Genomic DNA, 14879 nt, shown 5'->3' with positions numbered 1-14879 from the left:
TGGGTGATGCAAACGGCGAGGCGAACGCGAGCGACTACGACCGGCTCATCAGAAACGGCTTCACCTTGAGATGGGACCGGGTGACCCCGCCTCCTCCTACACTTGCACGTAAGTTCACCCATCCAAATCATCTTTTTTTGTAAGACTAACATCCCAAACATATTTTATCCTGTGAACAAAATCTCCATTGAAATGCGAACCTAAGTATGAGGTAGCGATGTTAGAATCGAGAGCGTCACGGTCGAGTCACGGAGATCATGGTCACGATCATCTTGGGAGTTAAGGGAATAGCATATTCTTTTTCTGATTAATTACAAGGTTATTTGATTACTTTGATTTTACCGGTTTCATTGCATCTTCCGGGAATTGCATATTGGCGAAGCCAGTGCTGTCCTTTCGAGCTTTAGCATTTTTGGCTCGTTATTTATCGGCTTGGGCTAGATGCTCACACATTTAGGTGACTAACTAGGGCCATCATTATGCTTTGTTTTATATGCTTATTAATTGACTAGTGTGGGCCATTAACAAGTGGCATCGTCCATACTCTTGTCCAGTTGCAAAAGAATGCAGTATTAGGTTAGCTGTCCAAGTCCAAAGCTTCGGTCCTGGCACGCAAGTAAACTTGTGCTATCAGTACGTATATATACTATAGGTCTACGTCATTAGAAGTTCATTAGCAAGTGGAACTAGTGCCTTGTCTGAAGTTCAGTCGGCACTAGGACAGAATTTGGCATCGTGTACCCGATCACTTATCCAGTCAGAGCCTAGTAGCAAATAAATATACGTTAAACAACTCGGATTTTGAGCGTTGTGTTGCTGCTTCGTGGGCCGCTATTCCTTCTCTTTACTGGATACTGTTACATGCCCCTCGATTAGAATTGCACAGGCTAGATACGACGAGAAAGGAGTCTAGCTAGATGACCGGCAATGTCATGAAGTAGCCTCAACCGTATAAACCAGCCTAGCTAAGCATCTTGGTTGCCTTCACATCAAGGTGGTCATGGTCATGGCTTACCCCGTCAATGGTGTTACCAGGAAAAGTTCAGAAGCCCGTGACATGCCCGTCCAAGGGGTGGCCGAGGAAGTCGTGGATGACAATCACCGCTGGCCCGTTCTCTCACCGTGCCCATATTAAGGACGGTTCATTCTTCAACCAGGGGATTATTCTGTCATACCATCTACTGCATTTCCGCACAGCTCATGAGCACCGATCCATTCCAGTCTACCTCCTCCTCTAATCACTACAATCTTTCCAAACCTTCTGCTCCGATGGTTCCGAGCTTCTGGTTTTTGGTCTTCATCTGGGTTCCATGGCTGCCACTGATGCTTGCTGAAGCCCAGGAGCAGCCTGCGGAAACCTGCTCGGGCTACGATGGGAGATGCGGCAACCTCAACACCATCTCCCACCCATTCTGGCTGGTGGACGCAGATACGGGAAGATCATGTGGTTCTGGTTCCCTGGACTTCGAGGTTGTTTGCTACAACAACACTCCGGTCCTACGGAGCTTCGGGCTTGATGGCTTTGCGATCATCAATATCACCTACGAGGAACGCAGTCTCCGTGCGATAGATTTGGGCAAGCAGAACTTACTGCGCGCCTCCAACAGCTGCGACATCCTCCCGAGCCGGAACACCTCCACCAAACTTGGCCGTCCGTTTCAGATCAGCAACAACAACCTGAACTTGATTCTTTACAACTGCACGGAGGCCCCCAGAGGGCTGGTGGAGACGAAGATGGGGTGCGGGAACCAGCACAAGGTGTTTGTCGGCGCGGTAGGGAGTTATGTTGAGACGAGCGGCAACGCTGGCTATGCTATCAAGGGCTGCAACGCTTGTGTCTTGCCAGTGTTGGGATCATCGGGCAAAGCCAACGCGAGCGACTACGAGCAGCTCATCAACGACGGGTTCCTAATGTCATGGGAGAACCCTCCTCCTCCACTCGGGCGTAAGTTAACCCATCCAAATCATCTTGTATCCAAGTTTCTATATGTAGCCAGGACCTAGGAGGCAGTGAATGCAGTGGCGACGCATGTGGTATTCTGGTGTATTCGTATAAATACCAATAGTCTAGAGAAAATGCCAATGGATTAGTCATATGGACAGTTCACTGTAGCGTCCCATAAGTAGATGATTACCTAAAACTCCTGATCCTTGCGCTGCCACTAACTGAATGCAGCGATTCCCTGGTGCATGGGGGATCCCTCTTCCTTGCATTTTCTCTATAAAGCCAAGCAACGGATCATTGTTATTCCTACCAGATCGTAAGAACAAAGAATTGCTAAGATCCTTTTTTTTTTGCGAAACGAAGAACTTGATAAGCCTAGTCTCGACGGAGTCATACGACCCATTTGCAGTTTTTCTAACATGCATACATTGCATCTTGGGTGATTAGACGTGCGGAACGAGCAACAAAAGGCTCTGCCTAGTTAGTTCTCCCCCGTCCATAAAAGCATGTTGACGATTTGTCAGAAATTTGAACATATCTACTATACATTAAAAACTGTCAAACTGTTTAGATAAATCTAAGTTTACTCAAACTTTCGATATCCTTTCACGTACGAAGATAGTATAATAAGTTTAAAAAGAAACACAATTGCTCCTAGTTTGAATTGAATTCTGATCTCTGCTTGTACTTCCCTGACCTAGTCAGAGCCCAGTCGCAAATAAATACACTATCGAGTATTATATGGCCTAATGGGCCGTATCCAGATTTTAAAACTTTCGTCCTATTCTAACATTCACCATGGGTTAGCCGAGGATATATTTCTTGTGCCACTTGATCGGAAACTTGCAAAATACTAGCCGACAAGAGCAAGTAGAAGCCGGGAGCATCAGGGCAAGGTCGCGGTCATGGACTCGTCGGCTTGCACGTCAACGGGGTCTGTCCAGGAAAAATTCGCAAGCCATGGCTCTTAGTCTCTTACACGTCCAAGGGATCACTCGGAAATACAATTTGTGGACAGTGATCGCTTGCCCCGATTTTCCAGTCAAACGTTCAGACCATAGTTTTCCGTCATCATATATAATTCTTCAGCCAGAGTGTTCCTTCTTCTACGACCTCACCACACCATTGCCCCCAAAGCAGCCCATTATCACCCTCTCCGTCGATTAGCACAGCTGTTCCTAATCTTATTTCCCGATGGCGCCGAGCTGCTGGTTCTTGGTGTTCGTCTGGGTGCGGTGGCTGCCACTGATGCTCGTGGGGGCTCAGGAGCAGCCACGGGAAGGCTGCTCGGACTTGGCCAAGAGGTGCGGCAACCTTCACAACGTCTCCGACCCATTCTGGATCGTCGACTCCAAGACGGGAAAACCATGCGGTGACCCGGGCTTCGAGGTCTTCTGCGACAAGAACACTCCATCTCTACTGAGTAATGGACCGTTCGGCTTTACGATCCTCAACATCAACTACGAGGAACGCAGTCTGCGTGCGATTGATAGGGAGAAGATGAGATTAGTGCAGGCCTCCAACATCTGCGGCATGCTCCCGAGCTGGAACACCTATGTCAGATCGAATCGCCCGTTGCGGATCAGCCCCGCTAATCTGGACCTCACCCTGTACAACTGCACGTCGAGAGCGGCCACGTCGGCTCGTCAGAACGGAGCGCTGGAGGAGACGAGATTGAGGTGCGGAAACGAGAACGAGGCAGCTTTACGATGAGACGAGCGACAACGCCGCGGACTACCCTGTCGATGTCAATGGCTGTGATGCTATCGTCGTGCGGGTGCTGCGCTCATCGGGCGAGGCAACCGCTAGCAGCTACGAGCAGCTGATCAAGGATGGATTTCTCCTGACATGGGACCCTCCTCCTGTTGCACGTAAGTTCACCTATCAGTTGATTCTTCTTTCAATTAAGTCCAGCAAAATACTAGCCGGCGAGCCGCAGTGCCTTTTGCAATGATATTCCCTATGCAACTAAGTTATTTGATACGGGCATGAAGGCCAAGGTGAAGCCCAATTTTAGAACTCCACCTAGCTAGTTATCCTATTTATTATATTTTATATCTATGGTCATATGTGGGCCAATTAAGGTTTTTAATAAGATCGAGTTAGTGTTGGTTTGGACCGAGAGGCCCACTAGGGCTGGCCGGCCACCTCTCTCTCATATAAGGAGATGGTGCGGCTAGGGTTAGAGGTAGACAAGTTTAGGTTAAAACTATTGCGTGTGTTCACGTGTATCATCCCTCCGGGGGTACGGCGCTGCCGTTTATCTAGTTCGTATTAAGATCCGCTGCGAAGGTTCTTGTGTTCATCAAGGATTGTCTAGCTCAGGTTTGAGGCGCATCATTCATCGATCCGTTGCTTGCTAGATTCGTCCGTCTTCTCCAGGCTGCGTTCATCGCGTTGTTGGGAGATTCTATCTACCCGGGTTCTCGCTGTAAAAGATCGGGCAACACCGTAAGAGGATCTGCTGGGATCCCCTTATCATTATTAGTATCATTCATGCAATCCCACTAACTTAGGGGACAAGGCCGTAACAGTTCGTGCCGAATGTTCGCCGCGATCAGCCAGTGCGGCACCTTGTTTTAGTTAGATTTTCTGCCTTTTCATTGTATCTTATCACGGCATGGTGGCTTTGCGATCATCAATATCCCGTAGTCTGCGTGCGATTGACTTGGGCAACCTCAACTTACTGCGTGCCTCCAATAGTGGTGTCATCCTCCCTAACTAGAACACCTCCGCCACAGCTTTCAAATTAGCAACCCAGCTTTCAAATTAGCAACACCAACCTGAATCTGATGTATGGAGGTTCCCAGAGCGCTGGTGGAGACGAAGATGGGGTGCGGGAAATGAAGATACTACAAGTCTAGCGTACGTACGGTCGAAGACTTGATTAGCTTAGTATGGAGTCTGGACAAAGTTTTTTTTAAACATATAGCACACAATGCCCAACCTTAAGTTAATAAAGCCACACAACCGGGTACAATGAAACATCTTGCAACTCACACAAACACTAGCAAACAGAAAATGAGCAAGAAACTAGCTGAAGCCCATAAAGTCCCCCGACGCGAACAAAGCACTAGGGAGCGACGAGGGGGATCTTGGGATGGGATCACCAACAGCGATGGGGAGAGTTCATGGTTGTACCAAGAGGGCGAGCCGCAATGTGTTTTGCAATGGTATTCCCTATCCAACCAAGCTGCAGTATCATTCATGCAATCCCACTAACTTAGTAGCTAAGGCCGTAACAATTCGTGCCGGAAGTTGGCCACAACCGGCCAGTGGGGCACCTACGTGCTGATAGCTTGACATACCTATTTTCGTTAGATTTTCTGCCTTTTCATTGTATCTTATCGTGGCACGGTGGCTTTGCGATTAACAATATCACCTAAGAGGAATCGTAGTCTATGTGCGATTGATTTGGGCAGCGCCAACCCTTGGCTTCGCAGCAGCGGCGGCCCTGGCCGTGCGGTAGAGATGGTCGATCCGGGGCTGCCACCCCATGTTGTCCTCACCTCGTGGGTCCGACCGCATACCAGGGATACGGGCTCCATGTGTGTAGCTCCGTCGAGCTCCCACCGTGCCTGGATGAGCGGGCGGTGTGATTGGAATCGCGATGGGGCCGATGACATGTTGCTAGAGCGGCGGGGCTAGAGCGGCCGCAACACGTGGCTAGAGCCGCAGAGGCGCGTCCATGGCAGAGCGCTCACAGAGTCAAAAGGAATAGACACAAGCGGATAGAGAGGAAGACGACGGGGAGAAAATATGTGGCCTGCAAGAGATGCGTACTCTTTACGGAGGTGTCTAAACGGTTGGAGATACTGCCAAGGAGTTTATCACTTAACATGGGTGGCAACGTAATCGTAGAATTTTGCCTCCTATGGCCTCTTCACATGACTAGTTGTTTTTTCTTTCCGCACTCTTGTAGAGTTTTGGTGTGTCTTACATTGTTGAACGTCCGTGTGCACCTTAGCTATGCACATGCCGGATGTATTGCTTAAAACTTTTTAATAATAAAGCACCTTTTATCGAAAAAAGGGACCTAGACATAACGTGGTGCTCAACCAGCAGGGCACGCATTCGACGCGAAGGAAACCGGAGGATCGAAAGCCTAGTATCCTCTGGTCGCATAGAATTATTTTCCTTTGCATTATTAGTAATGCATCAATGTAGACTCAAGATCAATCCGTTTTCCATTCGAGCTATAAGAAAAAAAACTCTTACTTGGCTCATTTTGTTTTGAGCCGATAACTAATCAAGCTAAAAACAAGTCGACCACGAGCCGCTCACGAGTCTCTATCTTTTCGTGTAGCCGTAGTCAGAGCCCAGTCGCAAATAGGCTTGCAGAAATTAGGACTAAAGAGCCTATATTCAGTTAACTTTCATCCTGATTATCTTGAGTTGTCCCATAGTGGTGGAGTGCCGGCTAGCGTAGCCCCGTGACCTACGTCTAGACTGCTAAATTTAACTACCGACATAGTGTTATGTCTACACCTGTAGTGTGAATCTTGTACCAAGATGAGAATCTATAGATAGCCAGGACAATAACATGAACTAGCCCGAACCGTAGAAACCGGCCCAATCATCCTGGCTGCCGTCACATCACGGAGGTCAAGGTCATGGCTAATTCCCCGTCAATGGTGTTACAGTGGAAATTAAGAAGCCGTGACGTGCCCGTCCAATGTGTTGTCACTCAATTCTGGCAATTCGCGGACGACGATCGCCGGTTTGCCCCGATTTTCCAGTCAAATGTTCCGGCGATAGTAGCCTGGTCTCTCACCGTACCCATATTAAGGATGTTCATTCTTCAACCACGGCATTCTCTCACACAGCTCATGACCACCCATCCATTCCAGTCCATCCCCTTCCCTGGCCACTGCAATCGTTCCAAATCTTCGTGTCCCGATGACTCCAGGTTGCTGGCTCATCTTGGTGTTCGTCTGGGTGCGGTGGCTTCCACTGACTCTCGCCGGGGCTCTGCAGCAGCAAGTGGAAGGCTGCTCGGGCTCCGCGACGAGGTGCGGCAACCTCACCATCTCTTACCCTTTCTGGCTCGTCGACTTGAAGACGGGAATATCATGCGGTCACCGGGACTTCGGGGTTGCTTGCTACAACAACACTCCAGTCATACGAAGTACTGGATTCTTTGGCTTTGCGATCATTCAGATGAACTACACGGAGCGGAGTCTGCGTGCCATTGATGTGGGCAAGCTGAAGTTACTGAACGCCTCCAGCAGCTGCAACGCGAACCTCCCGGCCTGGAACACATCTGTCAAACTCGGCCACCGGTTTCAAATCAGCAACACCAACCAGAACCTGATCCTGTACAACTGCTCTGCGGAGGTGGCCACGGCGGCGCTGCGGGGCGACAAGGAGCTGGTGGAGACGAGGATGAGGTGCCGGAACCAGAGCGGGATGCTTGCCAGCGTGGGAGGGCCTTACGATGAGACGAGCGACTACAACCGCTACGCGGTAGAGGGCTGTCAGGCTTGCATCGTGCCGGTGCTGGGCTCGTCGTCGTCTGGTGAGGTGAAAGCTAGCGACTATAAGCAGCTCATCCGGGGTGGCTTCCTCATGACATGGGAGAATCCTAGACGTAAGTTCGCCCCGTCAAATCATCTGTCTTTTAATTTTCTTTAATCGAACCAAACGATCAATCATCTCAATACCCATTGAACTGATGGGATAAGGCCATGGCCGATCGTGTGGCCGAATGTTCTGCCGGAGACGGCTGGCAGGCAAGTGCGTCACTTCCTGTGCTTCTTCTCCAACGTCGCTAGGAGCCTCATCTCATTCCTCCAGTGAGTCACAGAATGCTATTTATTTCCTGGTGGCTACATTTAAAAAAAAAAAGCTCTACATCAAAGTATGAACCACCCTTGTATGTCGTACGTGGATTAGAATCTGGTTAGAAGACAAGTCGACAAGAGGATCCTGGTCGAGTCACGGTCACGACCAGCTTTGCCCGTCAACGGCGTTGGTATGCCTGGGAAAAATCGTAAGCCATGGCTTTTACCCGTCCAAGGGGTTGTCGAATTGGTGGAGTAGGATCGCCGGCCGCTTTCCCCGGTTTTCCAGTCAAATCTTCCAGCCATCGGCCCCTCTGCTCGCTCGCCGTCCCCATATATCTTTCTTCGTTCAGAGTGTTTTCTCTCGCCTCTAGACTATCTCGCCACAGCCCATGATCGATCATCTCTCTGCATCCGTTCCAACTCTTAGTCTCCGATGGCTCCTGGCTGCAGGTTCTTGGTGTTCGTCTGGGTTTGGGTATGGTGCCTGCCACTGATGCCCTTGCCGGCTGAGGAGCAGCAGCAAGGGGAAGGGGAAAGCTGCTCGCCCAGGATGTGCGGCAACCTGAACATCTCATCCCCATTCTGGCTTGCCGACCTCGAGCTAGAGAGACCGTGCGGTCCCTTCGATTTCGAGGTCACTTGCGTTCACCACACTCCGGTTCTGCGGAGCTCCCTACCATTCGGCCGGGACTTTGCAATCTTGGACATCTCTTACGAAGACGGCAGCTTGCGTGTCGTTGATAGATACGAGCTGAACGCGTCCCAGATTTGCCATGTCCCCGGCTGGAACACCTCCGTCAAGCTAGGCCTCCCGTTCAAGATCAGCCCCGCCGACCTGAGCCTCATCCTTTACAACTGCACGGCTGCGGCGGCGGCGACAGCGGCGGCGCGGGGGGACATGTCTCTGGTGGAGATGGAAACATGCGGGAGCGTGAGGGGCAGGAACAGGACGTTTGCTCGAGTCGAAGGCCGCTACGATGCTACTGGAGACTACGCCGGGTACCATGAAGAGGGCTGCGACGCCACGGTCGTGCCGGTGGTGAGCTCGTCGTCGTGGGGCGCACTGAGTGCCAGGGAGTACAAGCAGCTGATCGGCGCTGGCTTCCTCCTGACGTGGGATCTCCACCCTCCTCCTCCCCTTGTAGTTGCTGGTAAGTTCATCCGTCAAATCGTCTTTTAACCTACTTCCTAGCAAGGACGAACCGAGCTATCAATCATGTGTTACGGTATAGTATTTCCCACTAACTGAGGAGATAAGGCCGTAGCAGATCGATCGTGCCCCAGTCGTGGCGGATGTTCGCCACAGCCGGCCAGTGCGGCGCCTCCTGTTTGAGCCAAATCGACACGTGCTGACATACCTGTTTTAGTTAGATTTTGTGCTTTTTCATTGCATCTAATTATGGCATGGTGGCTTCGGGCACGATGTGGCATTCTGTCTCCCTTCTCCGCGCCAACTTGCCAAGCCGCCGGAAACTACCATGCTAGTACTTGTGTCCTGTAAACTAATGGTACAAATAAGATTAGGTATCCGTCTATAATATCATTAGATGTTCATTAGTACAAAGTGGACACAAGATGTCTAGCGTAACTTTTGGTAAACAGATAACTAGTCGCCCTTTTTCGACAAATAATGTGAATTAACGCAACTTTTGGTAAACCTAAGTGGTTGGATTGTACTCCCTCCATTCCACGAAGATTGTCTAAGATTTGTCAAAATTTAGATGTAACCAAAATTTAGATTCGTGGGACGGAGAGAGTACATCCACTTCCCTTACAAAGTGAATTAGACTCATTTCTTGACTACTCAATTGGTAGAAGGATTTTTCCCCTTTGAACTCAAAATCAGCCAATTTAATCATGAGTGGAAAGGAAATACAAATTTAAAACGACATATTTTCATTTTCATCGACGCCGCAAATGATCATATTATTGCAAAAAGGTTAAATCGGTGTGTTTGAAGGTTGATATTTTGTTTATTTTTTTTAAAGATGCATTTTTTAAAGTTTTAGAAAGCACCTCAACATTGACTAGCTCAGAGGTTTACTAGTCTTGGCGGGCTTTACTGTTCACGGGCGCACGACCCCTGTTACCAGTCAACTGTGTGCCATACTAACCCGAGCATGCATGGCCGACAATGGCGTGCACTAGCCGGGACCGATCGAGACAACGAGGCACACGCATACTGGTCCAGCGTGTCACATCATGGCTCGACCTCGCCGGGGAAATGGATGGAATTCGGGTGCGTGGACGATGGTTGCCCAGCCGTGCAGTCAAAAGTTCCGGCGACGCCATCGCCACCCACTCACTCGCTCACTGCTGACTCCCACCGTACGATGAATCCTCATACTAATCTTCTCCGCCCACTTGGACTTGGCGCCAAGAGATCACTCTCCTCCTTAACTATCATCACAGACCTCCGTCAATCCATCCCCGGCCGGAAGCTTCCTATGTTCCCATGGCACGGGCTACCATGTTTCTCTTCTTCCTCCTCGCCGCCGTCGCCCAGACGCCGGCGGCGGCGGCATGCGAGCCCGAGTGATGCGGCAACCTGACCATATCGCCCCCTTTCGGCGTCGTCTCACGCGGCGCCGAGGCCGACGAGAACCGGTGCGCCCAGATGGGGTTTCAGGTCCACTGCACCAGCGGCGTCCCGTTCCTCGGTTACTACGAGCGTGAGTACGGCCTCCAGATCCTGGACATCTTCTACGGCAACGCCTCCCTGCGCGTGTCAGACGTCCACAAGCTCGGGGACTTCGTCTTCAACGGCTCCGGCGACGGGAAGCCCTGCCATGTCCCGACGGCCAACACCGCCTCCAAGATCGGGAGCCCGTTCGAGGTTAGCCGGCTCAACCGGAACCTGGTGTTCTACAACTGCACTAAGGCGCCGTCGCCGAGGACTGTGAGGCGGGAAGGGCTCGTGGAGACGGTTTGCCGGAACAATACCTTCGTCCGCGCGGGCGGGCGTTACGGCGAGCTGGGGGAGTACGGTATCGAGGGGTGCAATGATACGGCCCTGACGGTGCGCGGGACGGAGGACGGCGAGGTGAACCCCGGCGATTACCGGGAGCTCTTCAGCGACGGCTTCCTCCTCACTTGGCAGCAGCCGCCTGCCGCTGCCGCGGGTAAGCTAGCTCACTCGTCGATTTTCCGGCAATGCAATCAATGGTCCATCAGTAATCCGTCGCCCTCGCCGTCCCCAGCAGTATTGCCGCCGCCGCCGCGGCGAACTTGCCGGTGGGTAACGGCAACCCAGAAATCACGGGGATAAACAACGCGTTGACTCAGACTAGTCAATGTCGGCCCTGCCAGCCGTCCATTGCCCCAAAGTCTTACGTCTCCACCGTCCGATTGGTTGTGTTTCCTTTTCTTAGTCTTCGCTCCCCTCTGCCCGTTCAGTCCAATCACCAGTTCCACTTTCCATCCATGCCGCTCGCGCTCCTCCTCCCGCTGCTCGCCGTCGCCTCCTTCCTCCGGCTACCGCCGCCGGCCACCGCGGCCTGCTCGCCCAAGAGATGCGGCAACCTGACCGTAGCCTACCCGTTCTGGCTCGAGGAGCCCGGCCAGCCGCCGTGCGGGTCCCCGTCCTTCCAGCTCCGATGCAACGGCACCCAAGCGCTCCTCAGCCGCTCCATGTTCGGGCTCTACCAGGTCCTCGAAATCTTCACCGAGAACTCCTCGTTCCTCGCCGTGGACAACAACCTCCCGCTCGACGACGGCTGCCTGCCGCGGTGGTTCAACATCTCGCTGGGCCTCGGGCTCAGCCCGTTCGTCATCAGCACGCAGAACAGCGAGCTCCTCGTCCTCTACAACTGCACGACGCCGCAGGAGGTGGTACCGGACGGGTTCCTCCGGATGCCCTGCGCCAGCGAGTCCTTCATCCGCCACGGCGGGGGGTACGGCGCCCACCATGACTACCCCGGGAACCTGCCCCCGGCCTGCCGGCTCTCCGTCGTGCCGGTTCTTGGGGTTCCCGGCGGCGTTGACGAGTACGTCGGGAGCATGAAGGGAGGGTTTCTGCTCGAGTGGACGGTGCCATCGGACAATTGCCCCAGATGCGTGGCTAGCGGCGGCCAGTGCAGGTACCGGAACGACGGCTCTGGGTTTTCCTGCAATTGCTCCGGCGCCGTGTACCCCGACCAGTGCGGTGAGTTGAGGAAATTGACTGACAGCGCCACCATCAATTTTTCCTATTCAAATGCAGTCCTTTCTTTGGGCATGCAAAGAAAGTATTCATCTGAAAAATTCAGGTTCTAGTGACGGACTCAGCGAATTGGTTAGCAAATGCCCACAGCCCACGTAGTTATCAAGGATGATAAGTACTAGTATATCTGGCATAGAATTTCTGCCAAGGATAGGTTTACTGGGTTTTACGTCGCTGTTGCTAGGAGGAATATAAATCCGACTAACTCCTCAGTGTTTGCTTGATTCTTGACGTTCATGTAAACTATTGTTTTGTTTTTGGTAGTTTGTGAAATCATTCACCTAATTGATTGAGACTTTGGAGCTTATCGAGTTCTAGTCAAATGCATTTGTTGAATTAGTCAACAATCACCATTTAACAAGGATGCCGTACTGATGGTACCATCTTCCTGGTTTTGTTACTTCCGCCATCGCCGATCAATGCGCTTACTTTTCTATGTCGTATTCTGTGTTTCAAGCATGTTGACATGACGTCATTGCATCTGTTTGTTGTGAAATTAGGAGTGCAAAGCTGAATTGAACACTGTGTGTAGTCTGAACCAGTGGGTACTTAGAGGAGCTGATGCCTGGGTTATAAAGTGTTAAAATAACTTCTCGGGTCCAGAAGAGTGCTGTGATTGTGTCTCTTATGAAATGTATCTTGGATTCTTCGTACATTGCCACCTTCAATTAAGAATCTGAATATTAGGCATTCGTGGATCTTGTTTGTTGACCAGCCACAACAATGGGTTCATGTTGAAACTTGCAAATTGATCATGAGTTCGTGACAATACCAATCCATCCTACATGAGTTTTCTTATCATTCGTCAATTCACTACTATTACGTTTTGTAAATGGCAAATATGTTTACAGAGTATGTTCTTATGCAGGACCAAATAGAAAGATTACAAAGAAGCTTAAAATAGGTGAGTATCAACACTCCGCCTGCTTGGCTTATTTTTTCCCTCGGTTCTCATTACCTATTCTCATCAGAACTGTAGCAGATCTAGGAGGATAAAGGGGTGGAGTCTCAAGATGCAGAATTAGTCAGATATCTTAGTTTCTACATATCGCTAACGTGTTATATATTGTTGTCCTGAGCAGGTTTGGGAGCAGGAGGTGGTGGTATAGTCATTGGGTGCTTGGCCGTTTTTTTGTGGTACAACCGCAAGAAGAGAAAGGAGGCTAGAACTTCGTCAAAGCTAATGCGGAGTGGGTCTTCTATGCATTCATCATACAGTAAAGACCTGGAGCTGGGTGGTTCTCCTCACATCTTCACTTTTGAGGAACTTGAAGAGGCTACTGATGGATTCTGTGCTTCAAGGGAACTTGGTGATGGTGGTTTTGGAACTGTTTACAAAGGTGAAATTTTTGCAAATGCTATGAAATCCATCTGTGACTCTTATTTTGATCATTTTTTTGTCATTATTCACCTGGAAATGACAAATATTGATGGCAACTTTCGACATTTTTTTTATACAGGAAAACTCAAGGATGGGAGAGTAGTTGCAGTAAAACGCCTTTACAAGAACAATTACAAGCGTGTCGAGCAATTCCTGAATGAGGTCGACATCCTGTCCCGGCTGCTCCACCAGAACCTCGTCATCCTATATGGTTGCACGTCTCGTATGAGCCGTGACCTTCTCCTGGTGTACGAGTTCATCCCAAACGGGACAGTTGCGGACCACCTTCACGGATCCCGTGCGGCAGAGCGAGGCCTCACATGGCCTCTAAGGTTGAACATTGCCATAGAAACGGCTGAAGCTCTGGCCTACCTTCATGCGGTTGAAATCATACACCGTGACGTCAAGACAACCAACATATTGCTGGACAACAGTTTCCATGTCAAAGTTGCAGACTTCGGGTTATCACGCCTGTTCCCTCTCGAGGTCACCCATGTATCGACTGTTCCACAAGGCACACCAGGCTATGTCGACCCCGTGTACCACCAGTGCTACAAGCTGACTGATAAGAGCGACGTCTACAGCTTTGGTGTCGTGTTGGTAGAGCTGATATCCTCAAAACCAGCTGTGGACATGAGCAGGAGCCACAGCGAGATCAACCTGGCAAACATGGCTCTCAACAGGATTCAGAACCATGAGGTGGTTCAGCTGGTCGATCCGGAGCTCGGCTACGACACTGACAGCGAGACGAAGGGATCGATTGACTGCGTGGCGGAGGTGGCCTTCCAGTGTTTGCAGCTCGAGAGGGAGCTGCGGCCGTCGATCAAGGAGGTGGTGGAGATCCTGAACTGCATCAGGGATGGGGACTGCCCATCCAAGAAAATGGGCAAGGACGCGTCTCTGAAGGAGGACACGCACTTGCTCAGGGGCAGCCTGCAGTTCTCGCCGGACTCGGTCATTCATAGATTCCATAGCCAGTCAACTAACCACTCGGTAGCGTCGAATGGTAGCGGAGTATGATGTGCTTTGTGTTTGATTATGGAAGAAAATAAGGCCGCCCTTTCTGATCGGATGAGTTGTATATAGCATATAGAGTTTGCTAATGAGGTGATTTATCTGGGTAATTCAGTTGTTCTCTCTGTTGGCCAATAAGTACAACCTCATGGTTGCAGTAACTCGACAGTCGTGAGATTTGCAATGATTCAGACGGTAGGTGTATGTACTAGGAGCAAATTCCAGGATAACCATTGTAATATACATAGTGATATTTTCAGGTTCACACACAAATGAGTGAATTGAGATGTTAAACTGTTCCGCTTGCAAATTACTATAAGAAACCGAAATGGATCATGTAATATCCAGTATACGTTATGTATTAACTGGCTGGGCCATATACAGTGAAAAGAGTGAATTGGATGTCACTACACTGTTCAATAGGCAAATAAAACTGCAACATGTAATATTCAGTTTACAGTAGGTACATCATGTAAATTTGGCTTGGCCCAGTACCAAATCATCTCAAAGTTCTTTAATGTGTTTATTTGAAATTCGAACTCGCATATAACT

General features: G+C 50.3%; 1 protein-coding gene across 6 annotated transcripts in view; it reads left to right on the top strand.

Annotated features, from left to right (window-relative positions):
• Positions 1-14621, top strand: part of LOC127341104 (LEAF RUST 10 DISEASE-RESISTANCE LOCUS RECEPTOR-LIKE PROTEIN KINASE-like 1.2) — a 29096-nt gene extending 14475 nt beyond the window's left edge. The window contains exons 1-4 of one of the 6 annotated variants that reach the window (XM_051366878.1): positions 1255-1945; positions 12801-12836; positions 13015-13272; positions 13393-14621. In XM_051366878.1, the coding sequence (XP_051222838.1) occupies positions 1270-1945; positions 12801-12836; positions 13015-13272; positions 13393-14333 (1911 nt within the window). In that variant the 5' untranslated portion in view covers positions 1255-1269 and the 3' untranslated portion in view covers positions 14334-14621. Of the gene's footprint in view, positions 1-1254; positions 1946-6829; positions 7536-8149; positions 8883-10177; positions 10854-11001; positions 11876-12800; positions 12837-13014; positions 13273-13392 lie in introns of those variants that run through there. The other 5 variants (XM_051366881.1, XM_051366880.1, XM_051366882.2 and 2 more) reach the window with 5 other exon arrangements.
• Positions 14622-14879: the final 258 nt, after the last annotated feature.

This window comes from Lolium perenne, chromosome 3 (genome assembly GCF_019359855.2).
Source record: "Lolium perenne isolate Kyuss_39 chromosome 3, Kyuss_2.0, whole genome shotgun sequence".
NCBI lineage: Eukaryota > Viridiplantae > Streptophyta > Magnoliopsida > Poales > Poaceae > Lolium > Lolium perenne.
The sequence above is the reverse complement of the archived record's forward strand: the minus strand, read 5'-3'. Positions and strand labels throughout refer to the sequence as shown.